At 37.2% G+C, this 14636-nt stretch overlaps 1 protein-coding gene across 1 annotated transcript in view; it reads right to left on the minus strand.

Annotated features, from left to right (window-relative positions):
* The window catches only part of pcca (propionyl-CoA carboxylase subunit alpha), a 56286-nt gene that overhangs the window by 34793 nt on the left and 6857 nt on the right, over window positions 1–14636 (minus strand). The window contains exons 5-6 of the mRNA XM_036564835.1: window positions 7526–7639; window positions 6311–6364 (exon numbers count right to left, since the gene is read on the minus strand). Coding sequence (XP_036420728.1) covers window positions 6311–6364; window positions 7526–7639 — 168 coding nt within the window. The remainder of the gene's footprint in view (window positions 1–6310; window positions 6365–7525; window positions 7640–14636) is intronic.

Genomic DNA, 14636 nt, shown 5'->3' on the forward strand with positions numbered 1-14636 from the left:
GAGAACATAATCAGGGCACAATTTCCTTTTATTCGCTGAGTTTAACATATTGGAACACAATAAAACCTAAAAAATATATGTGCTTTAACTTTTGCACTGGCAACTTTTTTTATGTTTTATTTTCATCTGTTAAATTCAGCAAACAAACAGCAACTGTGCATTAAAATGTGCAGACGTTTGTCCTCTGTAGAGGATGTGTTAACTTAGGTTAGCCTACTGTTCCCTATATCGGTGGTGAAGTTCTAGTTCAGACGGAGTTTTGTTAATTAGTCCATGTTATCCTTCTCTTTATTTCATCTGGATCATGACAGCAAGAGCAGACCTAACCTATTTAGCGCTTTCTCCCACTATTAACAGCTAATGTAAAAGTGCGGGGGACAAAATTTGAATTCTGAGAAGTTCCCCCTGTGCCAGTGATACAGCACACATGCCTTGACACACACACACACACACTTTTCAAGCTCCCCCTAAAAGCCCACTTCAACTCTCAAGTCAATCTCCTCTCCCCTATTCAAAGGCAATGTCTTTTTGCCATGGTAAAGAGGCCATAGAGGTAATCCTAACAGATCTTTCTGGGCCCGAGGGTTTTCAGGCCAGTCGTTTGCGTTGCATAAAAGTGTACTAACTGTCGGGCAGAGGGGGCTTTCATTCACAAAGAGGGGGCTCATTCACCTTGTATTCATATGTGAATGTGTGTGGTGTGTGTGCGTGTGTGTAGAGGGGGAGGATCACCATTCAGCTGCTAATGTAATGACATCTTCATTTCCACACGCACAGAAGGCAGGCGACGGCCCACTCTGTGTGTGTGTGTGTGTGTGTGTGTGTGTGTGTGGTGCAGAGAAAAGCCATCAAACACTCTAGCAGTGATAGAAAAGGGAAGAATGAACCATGACTATAAACTAGGGGTTTAAATCTCTCTTGCAACAAATTAATTATGACTCATTATTAAATTAGTCAATAAATTATTCACAGAATCATGAAATCTCACATTTCAAACAATTCAATATGATTACAACGCTTTACAAAATGATTCACTGGTTTAATGATTGATATTTTCAAACATGATCCAGTATACTGAACTACAATAAAAAAAACATTCGACGCATAATGAAAACTCACATTTCAAAATTATTATAAAGTATTAGGAAATAATTGTGTATTAAGACTTGATTGATTTATGATTCTTTAAGAAATAATTCAGCAAATCATGAAATTTCAAAAATCAAAACTCAAAATGATTCAATTTGAACAAAGGTTCAGTGTATTATTACACGGCTAAATTACGATTCTTTAAGAAATGATTAAATGCATTACAAAATCTCATATTTCAAAATAATGCTATTTATGATGCTTCAGGTAATGATTCAGTGTATTATGATTCTTTTCAATTACAATTATTTCACTTTGATCCTATTCACTTTGATTATTCTGTTACACAAACGTGACGGGAGCCTTTTCGTTTATTTCCATTTGAAAATACTCTGATACTCTTTACTGAATATCATTTTAATTTATTACCATGGATTTTAACTTCCCAAAAAATCGATGCAGATACTTCAGGACTCTTTTCAGATACTTCAAGACATTTGAAAAGTGCCTGATAGACAAAATCCTCTGTTACTGATTTATGAAACTGAAGTCCAAGTTGGCTTTGTATGTCAATCAAAGTCAATCTATCAATCACTCAAAGTTGCCAGATGTCTCCTCCCCTTTTTAGTCAGCCCTGTTTTCTGACAGCTCATTTAAAGCAGTGGTTCAGCCAAGTTAAATTTACACAATTTTCCTCTCTAACAGCAAAGACATTTGTGGTGTCTGAAGTCTGATTCTTTAGTTTTGCACTGGAGCTATGGGGATAACTTGTGTTGCATTGTCCAATAATCTCAAATACAACTCTGTTAACAAAAAACGTTGGGATGCTGTGTTAAAAAAAAGTACATAAACAGAGTGCAACAATGTACAAATCATTTAAATGCTATATTTAATTGAAAATAGTACAAAGACAACATATCAAATGTTTAAACAAGTGTCTGGAAACTGAGGACATCAATTGCTGTAGTTTTTAAAGTGAAATGTTTTCTCATTCTTGATTGATATAGGATTACAGCTGGTCAACCATTCAGGGACTCCTTTGCCATATTTTTCATTTCATAACGTGGCAAATGTTTTAAGTGGGTGATAGGTTGGGCTGCAGGTGGGCCAGTTTAGCACCGGACTCTTTTACTATAGAGCCATGCTGCTGTAATACATGCAGAATGTGGTTTACCATTGTCTTTCTGAAATAATCAAGGCCTTTACTGATAAAGACGTTGCCTAGATGGCAGCATATGTTGCTCCAAGACCTGTATATATTGTTCAGCATTAATGATGCCTCCACAGATGTGCAAGTACCATCACAGATGCTGGCTTCTGAATTGTGTACTGATAACAAGCTGGATGGTCACTCTCCTATTTAGCCCTGAAGATGTGGATCCATGATTTCCAAAAAGAATTTCGAATTTGCTTTGCCTCAGTCCATCTTAAATGAGCTTGGGCCCAGAGAAGGCAGCAGTGTTTCTGGATCCTGTTTAAATATGGTTTCTTCTCTGCATGGTGGATTTTTAACTTGCATTTGTGGATGCAGCGACAAACTGTGTTTACAGACAGAGGTTTTCAGAAGTGTTTCTGAGCCCATGCAGTGATTTCCACAGCATAATCATGTCTGTTTTTAACGTACTGCCACCTCAGGGCCCAAAGATCACGGCCAGCCAATATTGTTTTTTGGCCTTGTTCCTTGCATACAGAGATTTCTCTGGATTCTCTGAATCTTTTAAAGTTATTATGAATCATAGATGATAAAATCCCCAAGTTCTTTGCTATTTTACGTTGAGAAATGTTATTCTTGAATTGTTGCACTATTTGCTCATGCAGTCATTCACAGAGTGGTGAACTCCTCCCCATCTTTTCTTCTGAAAGACTCAGCCTCTCTGGGATGCTGCTTTTTTTTATACCCAATCATGTTACTGACCTGTTGCTAATTAACCTAATTAGGTGTGAGATGTTCAACCAGATGCTTTTTTAGTATTTCACAATTTTACCTGGCTTTTGTTGCACCCATCTCACCTTTTTTTAAATGTGTTGCTGGCATCAAAATCAAAACCTGGATATATTTTTCATTAAACAATGAACTTTCTCATTTTAGATGTTGTCTTTGTACTATTTTTAATTAAATGTGGGTTTAAATGATTTGCACATCATTGCATTCTGTTTTTGCTTACATTTGCACAGCATCCCAACTTTTTGGAAAAGGGGTTGTACTCGCTTATGCAGTTTCTGACAACGTATGACTAACTGCTATCTACAAAAGTGGAAAAAGTACAGACAGAATTCAGGCTGCCACTGCTATGCAACATAATTTTAAAATTCTTTTGCATACTTTTTGTTGTTTTTTTTAATGTAGTACATGACGTAGGTACATTGCTCTCCACCGCCCTGTGTTTCTACTGAACAATTTCAGTTAACAGGAGAGTTTATGAAAGTTAAACAGTAAGCGCTTGTGAATTTTAATAAAGCATGTTTTGATAACAAGACGCGTGTTTGTTACTCTTAGATACCAGTAACAGGTGATAAAACTCATGACTGAGTGAAGGACATCTCATTTGGTGAACGTTTGGGGTCAAATGTTCCTCCACCCGTGTAACTGGTCTTTGCATTTCTTCTCAGAGGGAGGAGCTAAGATGCAAGCAAATAGTTTTCAGGTAGCAAGCAAATGCAGTATACTGAGCTTATGGATTTTAATTCAAATTAACTCAACTTAATTCAGGCCTGTTGGAAAAGTCTCTTAAATGGCTCCCAATGAAGCTGCCTAAGAGACCGGCAAGAGGAAGGGTTAGCGTGAAGAAACAAAGACAGATTTTTTTTTATTTGTTTTTGACTATCATGACACAATTCCATATATGTTATTTCATAGTTCTGATGTTTTCACTTTTATTCTGCAATGTGTAAAATAGTTCCACGTTCTTTGTGTCAGTGTGTTTAAACTACTAACTGGTAGTATAGACAGCTTTATTATTATCATTATTATTATCTTCCGTTAGTAAAGACCACAAGCATAAGTAATGAGGAAGAGCACAGATTGCAGTACTGTTACAGCAGAGAGCTTTGGAAGGGAGTAATCTGAGGTCTGCACCACAGTTACTACACTGTGTATCAGTGTGAGGTCGGGGTTGCTGGGACAACAAGTGCCTGCACCTGATCCTGATCCTGAATTAGATCAAAGGAGTTTTCCGAGGAACCCCGCTTTCTCCAGCGTCATCACACTGACAAACACTCCTATTGACTGCTTAAAGGGAAAGGCAGAGAAAAAAAGAGAAAAAGACAGGGGAGAGAGGGGGAGAGAGAAATTCCGAGAGAGAGAGAAAAAGACAGATAGAGAGCGAAGGGGAAAACAGACAGAAAGAAAAAGAGAGAGAGAGAGAGAGAGAGAGAGAGATGGATAGAGAGAGGGTTTGTAGATGTTGGTCTGTCACATTCTGTTCGCTCTTCCTCACACTGAGGAGGAGTGTCCCGCAGTGCAGTGTGTGTGTGTATCCCGCAGTGAGGCAGTTGAGGAGGAGAACAGAGGAGACCTCTCTGGGATCAAAAGATCGCTCAGTGAATTCTGAAGGGTTTAAAAAAAACATTTTTTTAAAAAGTGCGAACTGTATTTGCATTTTTCTGCGAAGTGTCAGAAAACCTGCCGTTCCAGATCCAGTGCAAATCCAACAAGGGCGGAAAAAGATATCAAGTTGGCACAGGGGGTTGGCACGGTTGCCATGGTAACAGGGTGGCCCGGCTGGAGGCCGCTCCTTATGGTTCCGCCGGCCCCGTTTTGTATCGTCTCACGATTCAGAATCAAAAACAGTTTCAGCTGAAGAGCACGGGGCAAAAAAATACGGCAAAAATAACGCCCACAGTATTTGTGTTCGCTGTAATACTAAAACTTCTGTATGACTTGAACTAGCATTGCATTGACATTAACCCCTAAAAGCATCAGTGTTCACTGGCGATAAGTGTGTTGTGTTTATTTACATAAATTATTCCTCACTCGTAGCTCATTTGAACGAGCAGAGAAATTCTGTCTGAAGTGCCTAAATCTAGGAGCAGAATATATTTGATTATGATCATTATTCAAATTGATCAACTGATTGTTGAGCTTACTGTCTTGTTTTGCAGAAAAAAAACATAACCCGTCAAAAAATAACCGACAAAATATAAAGGAATGTAACTCTAATTCATTGTATAACTATGCAATCAACCAAAAATGTATATATACTTTGATAATTCAGAATGTACAGCAAAACAATAGTAACAGCTCGGATTGTCTCACATTTCTATTGGTTTTGAATCGGCAGTAAATTTGTAAATACTTTACGTTTTTACAAAACTTTACAACATTTACTTTAACACTTTACAACCAGCAATCAGCCAATTAATTGTTTTTATTTTGGTGAAGTCAGAATTGTTCACAGTAGTGATGATAGCAAACAGACGTCTGAGGAGTTTAAAAGCTCCCTTGCAGAAAGTTACTACATGAAATGGTCATGAATACACTGTCTGGCGCCAGAGACATTGATTTATGACAGTTCTGAGAGAAGATTTTGGCCTAAATGTATTTTTTCAAATTCATTCGTGGTACAAGCAGGATGTTCTAAGGCAAAATGTTACCCAAAAAATATGTATTTTTCAGATTTACCACTATTTTACCATCATAAACATCACACATAAAAACTCATATGTAGGTTGACTGGTGGTTTTAGAGAGTAAATAAAATACCAATATTTACATTACAGATGTTGCGCCCAGTGGTTCCTATCACCACCACTGTAAAGAAATCGAGTTGGTAAATGTCTAAACGAAGAACCGATTTTATTTACACCTCAATCACTGCATAACAACAAAAAATCTGAAAAATCTGTCCATTTTCACCGTCATTTTAACTCTAAACCTAAAAGAGAAATCTAAAGAGAAAGGCTACAGAAAAGCTGAAGAGCGAGCTGTAACGGAGAGAGAGAATTTATCCTCTGACCTTTTGGCCTCTCTGCTTTTATTTGGTTCGCAAATAATCTTCTCACCTTAGAGCTCACCTTTAATTAAATTACTACAGGGGGGCTCTGAGCTGTTAATTACAAAAACACACTGTGTGTGTGGGTTGGAAGATTAGCATGCAAGGGGGTCATTCTGACCTCAACTGTAAAACAAAGACATTTAAATATTCATTTCCCAATCCCTCTCTCTTTCATTCTTTCACTCTTTCATTCATTCTCTCTCTGAATGTAATAGTTAGCGGACTCACCAGCCTTCTGGCAAACTCTTTATTCTCAGAGAGGAACCCATAGCCAGGATGAACCTAGGAAAGCAAGGGAATATACAGTTAAAAAAGAAAAAAGAAGCAGCCCTACAGTCGTATGCAAAAGTTTTAACACCCCCGGTCAAATTACGTTTTGTTGATTTTCTAAGTGAAACTTAGCGTGACATTTTTTTTTTATTAATTTTGGAACATTTTCTATGTATTTGATTAGTTTAACATATTGCAGGGAAAAAAAAAACAAAATAAAAAAATTTATCATAACTTTTGCACAGGCCACATTTTATGATTAATTGTATTTTTTACAGTGTGCTAAAATCAGCAATTAAACAGTAATTGTGCATTGAAATGTGCAGAATTGTGTTCTCTGTAGAGCACGGGTTTGTGATATATTCTGAAAATACTGATGGTGAAATTAAATACTGACACTGAATTTGACCAACATCACCCAGCACTAGTAACCGTACAACTAAATCCTTTTTTTTTTGCATCAAAATGTGCAGAACTGTGTTCTGTGTAGAGGATTATATTATTTACACTTAGGAACATGCAGTTTGATCAAGTGTTCGAATCTTTGTAAACAACTGTATATTCTTAAACTTTGGAAATTTGCTTAAGGGGAAAGAATTTGAGGGACAGCAATGGCTCGTCAGCTTTTCTTGATCATAATCAGTTTGAAATTCAAGAGTGTCTTTAACCCCTTTAACCCTGAGTTTAGTTTCACACTCATCCTATTTAAACTACTTTTTTCTGCAGTTGTTTAATCGTTTTTAGAAAATACTGACTCATAGTTCTTTATTATTGCTTAGAATAACTTTTACTCTTTGTCATTTTTTGAAGATGACAGTGGGTTGAAGCACTTTTTACCAAAAAGTTCAAATTGAAAAATCACAAAAACTTACTGCAGTAATTGTATTGTGTATAATAACTTGCTGTGTAAACAGTCGCTCAAGTCATAAATGTGTATTCAATGAATTGTTTTAAATTTTAACAATTACTCTGAATCAAAACAATATTAATTGATTTGAGGTGAAATGATTTTTCATGATGTATTGAATCATCCCCTGAAGAATCATAACTGAGTCAAGCTAAGGTGGCATGATCAAAGATTTTTTTTCTTAAAGAAATTGTTTTAAAAAGGGGGAAATGAGCAAAAACAAAGTTTCTTTTCCCCACTATCTTTCTCTATAAGAGGACACTCACAGCCTGAGCTCCGGTCTTTTGGATGGCCTCCATGATGGCGTCCATATTGAGGTAGCTTTGACTGGTGGGGGCGGGGCCTACACACACTGCCTCATCTGCCATCTTCACATGAACCTGAGGGAAACACACACAAACAACAAAAATGACCATGCTAGTTCTGTAAGTTCAGTGACTAACATCCTTCAGCAGTTCTTTACTAGCACTATGCTCAGCCTTAACACATCAGTGTATAAAGGGGTAGGAGTGTGAAATATGACGGTATGTTATCATGAAAAATTGTCACAATACACTTTGCTGAGAATACCTAAGCAACATAATATGTATCGTGTTATCATGAAAATATCATCAAGTATCACGATGCTTTCGCCATGTAACCCACACTTCTAGTATACTATCATTATATAAGTACATTAAATGCTGAGATATTGAGCAAAAATGCCTGAATTTTATTAATTTTATGGCACAACTGTAGTTTATGTAGATCCCAGTTTCTACATTTTATAAATGTTTATGTATTTTAATCAGCAGATATGTACATGAAAAATATCGGACATTGAAATCAGCCCACAATTCTCATATCGGTGTATCCCTAACATCCCCACAGCCAAAACACCAGGCTCACTGACACTGATAAGATTGGTTACTTGGCTATTCAAATTTGGTATTAAATGACATGGAATTTTCTGATACGCTGTAGTCTTGAAGTAATTCAGTCAGTACCAAAAAAGAAGAGCTGACACAAATAGCTTTTTACAGGCTTCCAACATTTGTTAATAGTAATATTACTACCCTTAAAACAAAATAATTTTAAGTCTTTTTTTTAATCAAAATACTTCAGTTTCTGATTTCTGTCAAATAGTTTTACACATTTATACATCGGTTTTATGATGGATGCCCCTAAGAGGCTGAGAGACAGATGCTGTAACGTTATGTCAGATAAGGAGACAGATGAATATGACTGGATTTTTGCGCTGATACAGAAGTAATTTCACAAGGTAAATCTGTTAAAATCTTTGTTTACAATCATAGTGGTCCTCGTTCAATTCCATCACAAGAGAAATAACTTTGAAACAGGCGAACATAAAAGGACATGGTGACTTATTTCAGAGTTTTACAATAAATTTGTATAAACCTATGACCGTTCACATCTTGTGTGATCAGTTAAACCTATTAGCTATCCTGCTGTCTCTGTCTATCTCTGTCTCTTAGCTCCATGGCAGCTACAAGAGTGACTGAAGATGCTCGGTTTCTTCACCAGAATGTCGTTCAACAGTTGAAACTGTCGCCAAACAATTTGAATCTTTGGATATTTCTCTTAGCTCAGGAGTTCTCAACATTTTCCACCTTAAGGTCCACCTATTTAAGGTCCACTAGTAAGCATGAAGGCTCACAAGAAAAAAAAAAAAAAAAATCAACACTTTTGTGCAGCACAACATGGCATGTATCTCAGTGAACATTAAAGAACAGATTAGGCAAACATAAGCTTATTTTATACCTGAAATCAGGCAGAACTGGTTGCAAATTCATCTAAATTTTTCACTCACGAGTGGACAACTGACACCTCGGGGGCAGTGTATTTTGTTTCGAGAGACAAGGGGCAAAAAGTAGATGATGTTGCTCTGTGCACCATTGTTGTATGACTTGTATTAATATTGTTTACCGTTTGAGAACATTTCATAATATATTTATTTTTAATATTATTAAGTACATTTTTTGCACTGACAGTACCATCACTGGCCCACTATAGACCACTGGCCACTCAGCACTGGCCTGAGGACCAACAAAGGGTGCTTTATGGCCCACGTGTAGTCCGTGGCCCAGTGGTTGAGAAACCCTGTGTTAATTTAATCACTGTTTGCCTTTTTAATATATTTCACTAACTTCTCTTTCTTCAGTCAAAGAAGCAGGTCGACACTGAGAAATCACAGGGGTGGAATGCAGCTGTGTTTATCCTTCAGCTAAGATTACTTAGGAATTACATGAATGTTAAAGCCTGATATCACAACCATCACTACATCACTGCCATTTTCTCCTGGTTTAATGATAAAATGTTTTGTTTAAAACTCTGAGTTGTCAGTGTTCGAGAATTCTCTCAGGGTTTAAAGCGATAACAAAAGACCAACCTTCTGATCAGTTAATAAGGACACGAACACCAACATAACAAACGAATACTGGAGTATTGTAATAATTTGAGCCAGCCCTACGTAACAGGCCGAGTAACACGCACACCTCAGTAGGAATGTGGTCGACTAATGAGGTGACAGACTTCACCCCCAGGGAGACATTAACACTGACAACTGCAACAGCAGAGCGTCAGAACAAACTCACTAACCAGCTGCTGCCCTCCACACCGCTTCACTTAACACACACGCGTTACTGAGGAGACGTGCGACACACTGCTCCTACGGTGTACTGTAGATCCGGGTCAAGGGCAAAGACCTCTGAGCTCTCTAAGATAGCAGAGGTCAGAGATGACCATCCTGGATCTCAGCACTGCATAGTATAGTGTTTTTCCTGCTCCAACACGGCAGTATCGGCTCATTATCTCACTTCACTGGATGTCAGAGCAGGAAATATATTCGGCTAAGCAGCCCTATAGCCCACCAGTACTGTGACCACCCATATCTGACTCACTTCAACATCAGTGGAAGCTCCTCAGAGCAAGAGTGCTGGTCTAGCATTGGCTCTCCTGTCCACATAATGCCATTCCTTTGGATACACTATGCAAAGGTCTTAAGACACCTGAGAACATCATATTTAAAGCTATTTAACTAAACACTAAGCACTGATTTGGTAGATATGATTGGTGGTGTGGGAACTGATTGCTATTTGGTGCTTAGAGAAAGAGGTGGGAAAAAATTAAAGCCAGGAAAAATTTCAGTAAAATAGTGCGACTCACTATAGAAAGCATTTAATTTTGGGTTTCACTCTAATACCTGTCATTCAGCTTTGCGCTCTCAGATATCCTCTAAAAGGATTGTCATTTTGGGATCAGTTAGCTAGCAAGCTTGTGCTGTGGTGTCTGGCATGCCTGGCCTGCTAACTTAGCTCTTGTTAGCTTAGCCAAAACACTCCAGTCCCAAACACAACAAAACAGTTTCAACTTTGGCTTCCTGTCACTCCAACAACAGTCACTTAACTTTTGCTCCGTCAGAGATCAGTTTATATCATGTAAATCTGTTTAAGCAGAGCAGCAACTAGTCAGAATCAAGCTAATGTCAAGTTAGCCAGTCAGCCACAAATCCACACATCACAGAGTTTAATTTCGCTTTTCTGTACCTTCAATGCCATTTACTCGACTTCACTCCCTCAGACTTGAATCATTATAATCTAAACTTGTGTCAGTGCTTTAGTTAGCCAGAATTGAACATGTTCTGTGATGGGCAGAGTTGTTATAAAGCTAGATAAGGTAATGCTAAAAGCTCCGCTCTCTTAGTTAGTAGCACTGTTGAATATTAGCACCTGTTAGACAGATGGCTTGACATGTTAACTTGCTTTAATATGCTTTAAAAATCACACACTGCCCAATAATTATACCATATACCGCAATAATATCTAAAGACTGTTTTGAAGGTATGTAAAAAGGTAGGATACCAGCCAACCCTACATTAGATTTGCCTTTTTAATTATAAGGTCACTTTTATGTATAGTGTGCTGGACAGCTTTGAGGCTGAAGCTTTAGCATTAGCTAGAAAATATTTACTAAGTTAGCATAACAGGTTAAAGTAGCCTTAAATGAGGGTTGACAGCACTATAAAAAAGCCAGCCACAATGGAAACATTTTATTCTGCAATGTAATTTTGTTCCCCTCAGTATTTGGCAAAATTGTTAACGATGCAGGCTTATAGGATATTAGTAATGTAGACTATTAAAAATGCTAGAGTGTTTCATGATTACATCTAAAAGTGCCTGGCAAACCACAATAAACATTCAAAATATGATGCTAGATAAAACTAATAGATTGTATGCCATTTAAAACAGGGTAAATTAATAATAAAAAGGCCTCTGACACTCAGACAAAGACAAGGTTGAAGTTAAAATACTGATCCCATGAGCTGATTTGATTGACTCAAGCTGATCATTTTCATAAGTTTGAAGCATGAAGCATCCCAGGCCATCATTATAAGATGACAGTAGCTGTGACATGTAGTACTGGGCGATACTTGGTCTATAATCTGTACACTGTGAACTGCTTTTCAGTTTAAGAAATATTATTACTTTTTTTTTTTTAAGATCCATGATCCATTAATTTTATTTATTAATTAATTTTATTTTATTTATTATTAATTTTATCTGGCACCATGATACTGTAATACATTCATAAATTATTGCAATACTGATTTATATCAACGTCACCCAGCACTAATAACCTATTTACTGAATAACCGAACCGTTTTTCACATTTTCATTTTTCATCTGGAAGAATCAGTAAATCATCATCCAATCATATTTTCTGGATCCAAAAAGGAGAAAGAGATTTTTTTTTAGTTACAGTCACCAAGATCCTCTAACACTGAGGTCTTTGACGCTTGCGGTCCTCCAGCCATCTGTGAGGTCAGTGGTTTTACAGTGTGTTAAAGCAGGTCATGTGTGTTCTGTCTGGCTCCTCTCTAACCATCAGGGCTCCAGTCCTTCAGACCATTTGTCTCTGGAGCCCAATAAACTCCCAATACGTCTGGCAGCGTGGGAAGGGTTTACCCACAGCAACGAGAAGAAGGTTAACTTTCGGCTTCTTTTTAACCTGAGGCAGCGAAGGACAGTCTCCATAAAAAAGGAAACAGCAGTTACGTTTACAATTGACTTCTGTGTCCAATAGAAATGGTGGAATGCAGTGAAAACACACTGTGTATTCCATTGATTCATATCGTCGCTGTCGAAACAAAACCTCCAACGTCTCAAATTGTGAAAAAAAAATTATCACAAATGGACCAACAGAAGTGGAATAGAATAAAATTGTTACACTAACCTCTATTGAAAGTTAAGAATGTTCTTTGCTTCCCCTGTAAAGATAATGTTTTCTCCAAACAGTGACCACATGCATAATGTAGTGAAAAAAGTACATATCGCTGCTGTCAGAAGAAAACCTCGTATCTCCATTTTTGTCATTTTTCAGTTTTTGACATAATTTGAAAATGTCAGATGTCTTTTAAATTGTGTATAAATTCCATAAAGGATAGACCAAAAGAAACGGCCCAAAATTACTTGGAAAAAATTCTGGTTCCATTGACTTTTTATTAAATTAAAAGTAAAGTTTGTTTTTTCCTTTTCCTGTAAAGTTACCATTATGGAGATACGAGGTTTTCTTCCGACAACAGCGATATATAAATGTACGCCAACACTAGGATCTGTATTAGTAGGCTATGTTCATATAAAAGGCACATTTGATACTCCTAATTAAAGACAAACACCTTGAAATAAAGCGCATAACCACCAGTTAGCGGCATGCAAACATGTTATAAACACACACTTGCCTTACATTGTGTCGAGTTGTTCAGTAAACTCAAACTAGACTTACTTATGTGGTTTCTGACACTCTATGACAGTGTTTCTTATTAAATGACAGGCAAATTCGGGCTTTAAGATTGCTGCTGCTACTGCTTTTCGCTATACGCAATACAACAGCAGAAATCGTAAGGCCTGAATTTTGCTTGCACTTTTTTAAAGTTTTCAGTATTTGCAACACTTTGCTTGAACCCACTGATACGACAGTGCCATAAACATGTCATGGAAGATGTCAGGTTATCATGACAGATTTTGTTCAGAGGTATGAGAGTGTCATATTACTATTACAAGCAATCTTAATGAAATACGTTAGAATGTTGGATGTCCTGAAAACGTGTGGCATATGCTAAATTTGGCCATGTACTCTAGCTAGCCAACATCACATTAAGCTTTATGATATATGGCAATAATAACATGACATGTTTATGGCATGGTTTTGTTGATGTTATGTAGCCAGTAAAGTGTGACCCAGTTTTATTTAATGATATTGCTTTAAAAAAACTATAAGAGGAAAACAGAAAATTGAATACATTTGATGTTTGTGCAATAACAGCAGTTCCTAGATAAGAGCTGATAAGCACTGTCCTATGAAAAAAAGCTCCATGATGTAATACATACATTACTGTGGAAAAGTCTTAGGCATCTGAGAAAATTATAAGGAAAGTCATTTTTCTGGAAGTAAGCATATCTCTTAAAGAAGAAAAACACTAACATTACTATAAACAAAAAACATTGTGATCTGATGCATCAATGTGTCAGCTTATCCATTTCCAAAGCTCTGCTCGAGGAGTTACCATCAATACACAGTTTATCTAATTCTTTCTTTATAAAATATGAGGAGTGCTGCTGATGGAATTTAACCAACCCATGCAACAGAGTTCACTGAGAACCAAACCTGTCAGGAACCAGAGATGAACTGTATTTTCCTAACCAACATATTTATATTTAGGGGAAAAAAATTGCATTTCTTCTAATGTTATAGCATTTTATAAGCAAAAAACAGTTATTGTAAAGATAAATAGCTTTAAACAGTTTTTACGGTTGCCTATGACTTTTGCACAGCGCTGTATGTGAGAAGACACAGCACTGAACATCAGCCTCACTGTTTAGACCTAAACTATTAACCTTAATGAACTCTAATATGGTCTGTATGTTGGTTCACATTTCTAATCATCACTCTTACAACCACAGAACGTACATATTAGTTTCAAAGTAGATACTAACAGATTCATAACAGTTGCTGACAAATTCATAGCAGATGCTGAATATTAAGTCATAAATATTCAGTAATAACTGAATAGTATGGCAGCAGTTTAAGAAGTTTACCCCCCACAAAAAAAGAACAAGTCCATCCCAAAAGCCCAGCAAATATGGACTAAACTGCTCTTGTATGCGTACAGGCAGCTCCCCTGCTGTTCTGTTAAAGGGAATCTTTATTTAGAAGCTCTTTAGAGGCTTCCAATCAAATGCACAACATCTCCCCCTGCCCCACATTCCCCTCCCCCAATTTGGACTTCAGCAGCAGGGGGCCTGGTGTGAAAGACCCTCTCCATGCATATGGAAGAGGGGGATGACTGATAGCCATCGCATTACGGGGGTAGAAACAGCC

Source organism: Colossoma macropomum, unplaced genomic scaffold (assembly GCF_904425465.1).
Source record: "Colossoma macropomum unplaced genomic scaffold, Colossoma_macropomum, whole genome shotgun sequence".
Lineage (NCBI taxonomy): Eukaryota > Metazoa > Chordata > Actinopteri > Characiformes > Serrasalmidae > Colossoma > Colossoma macropomum.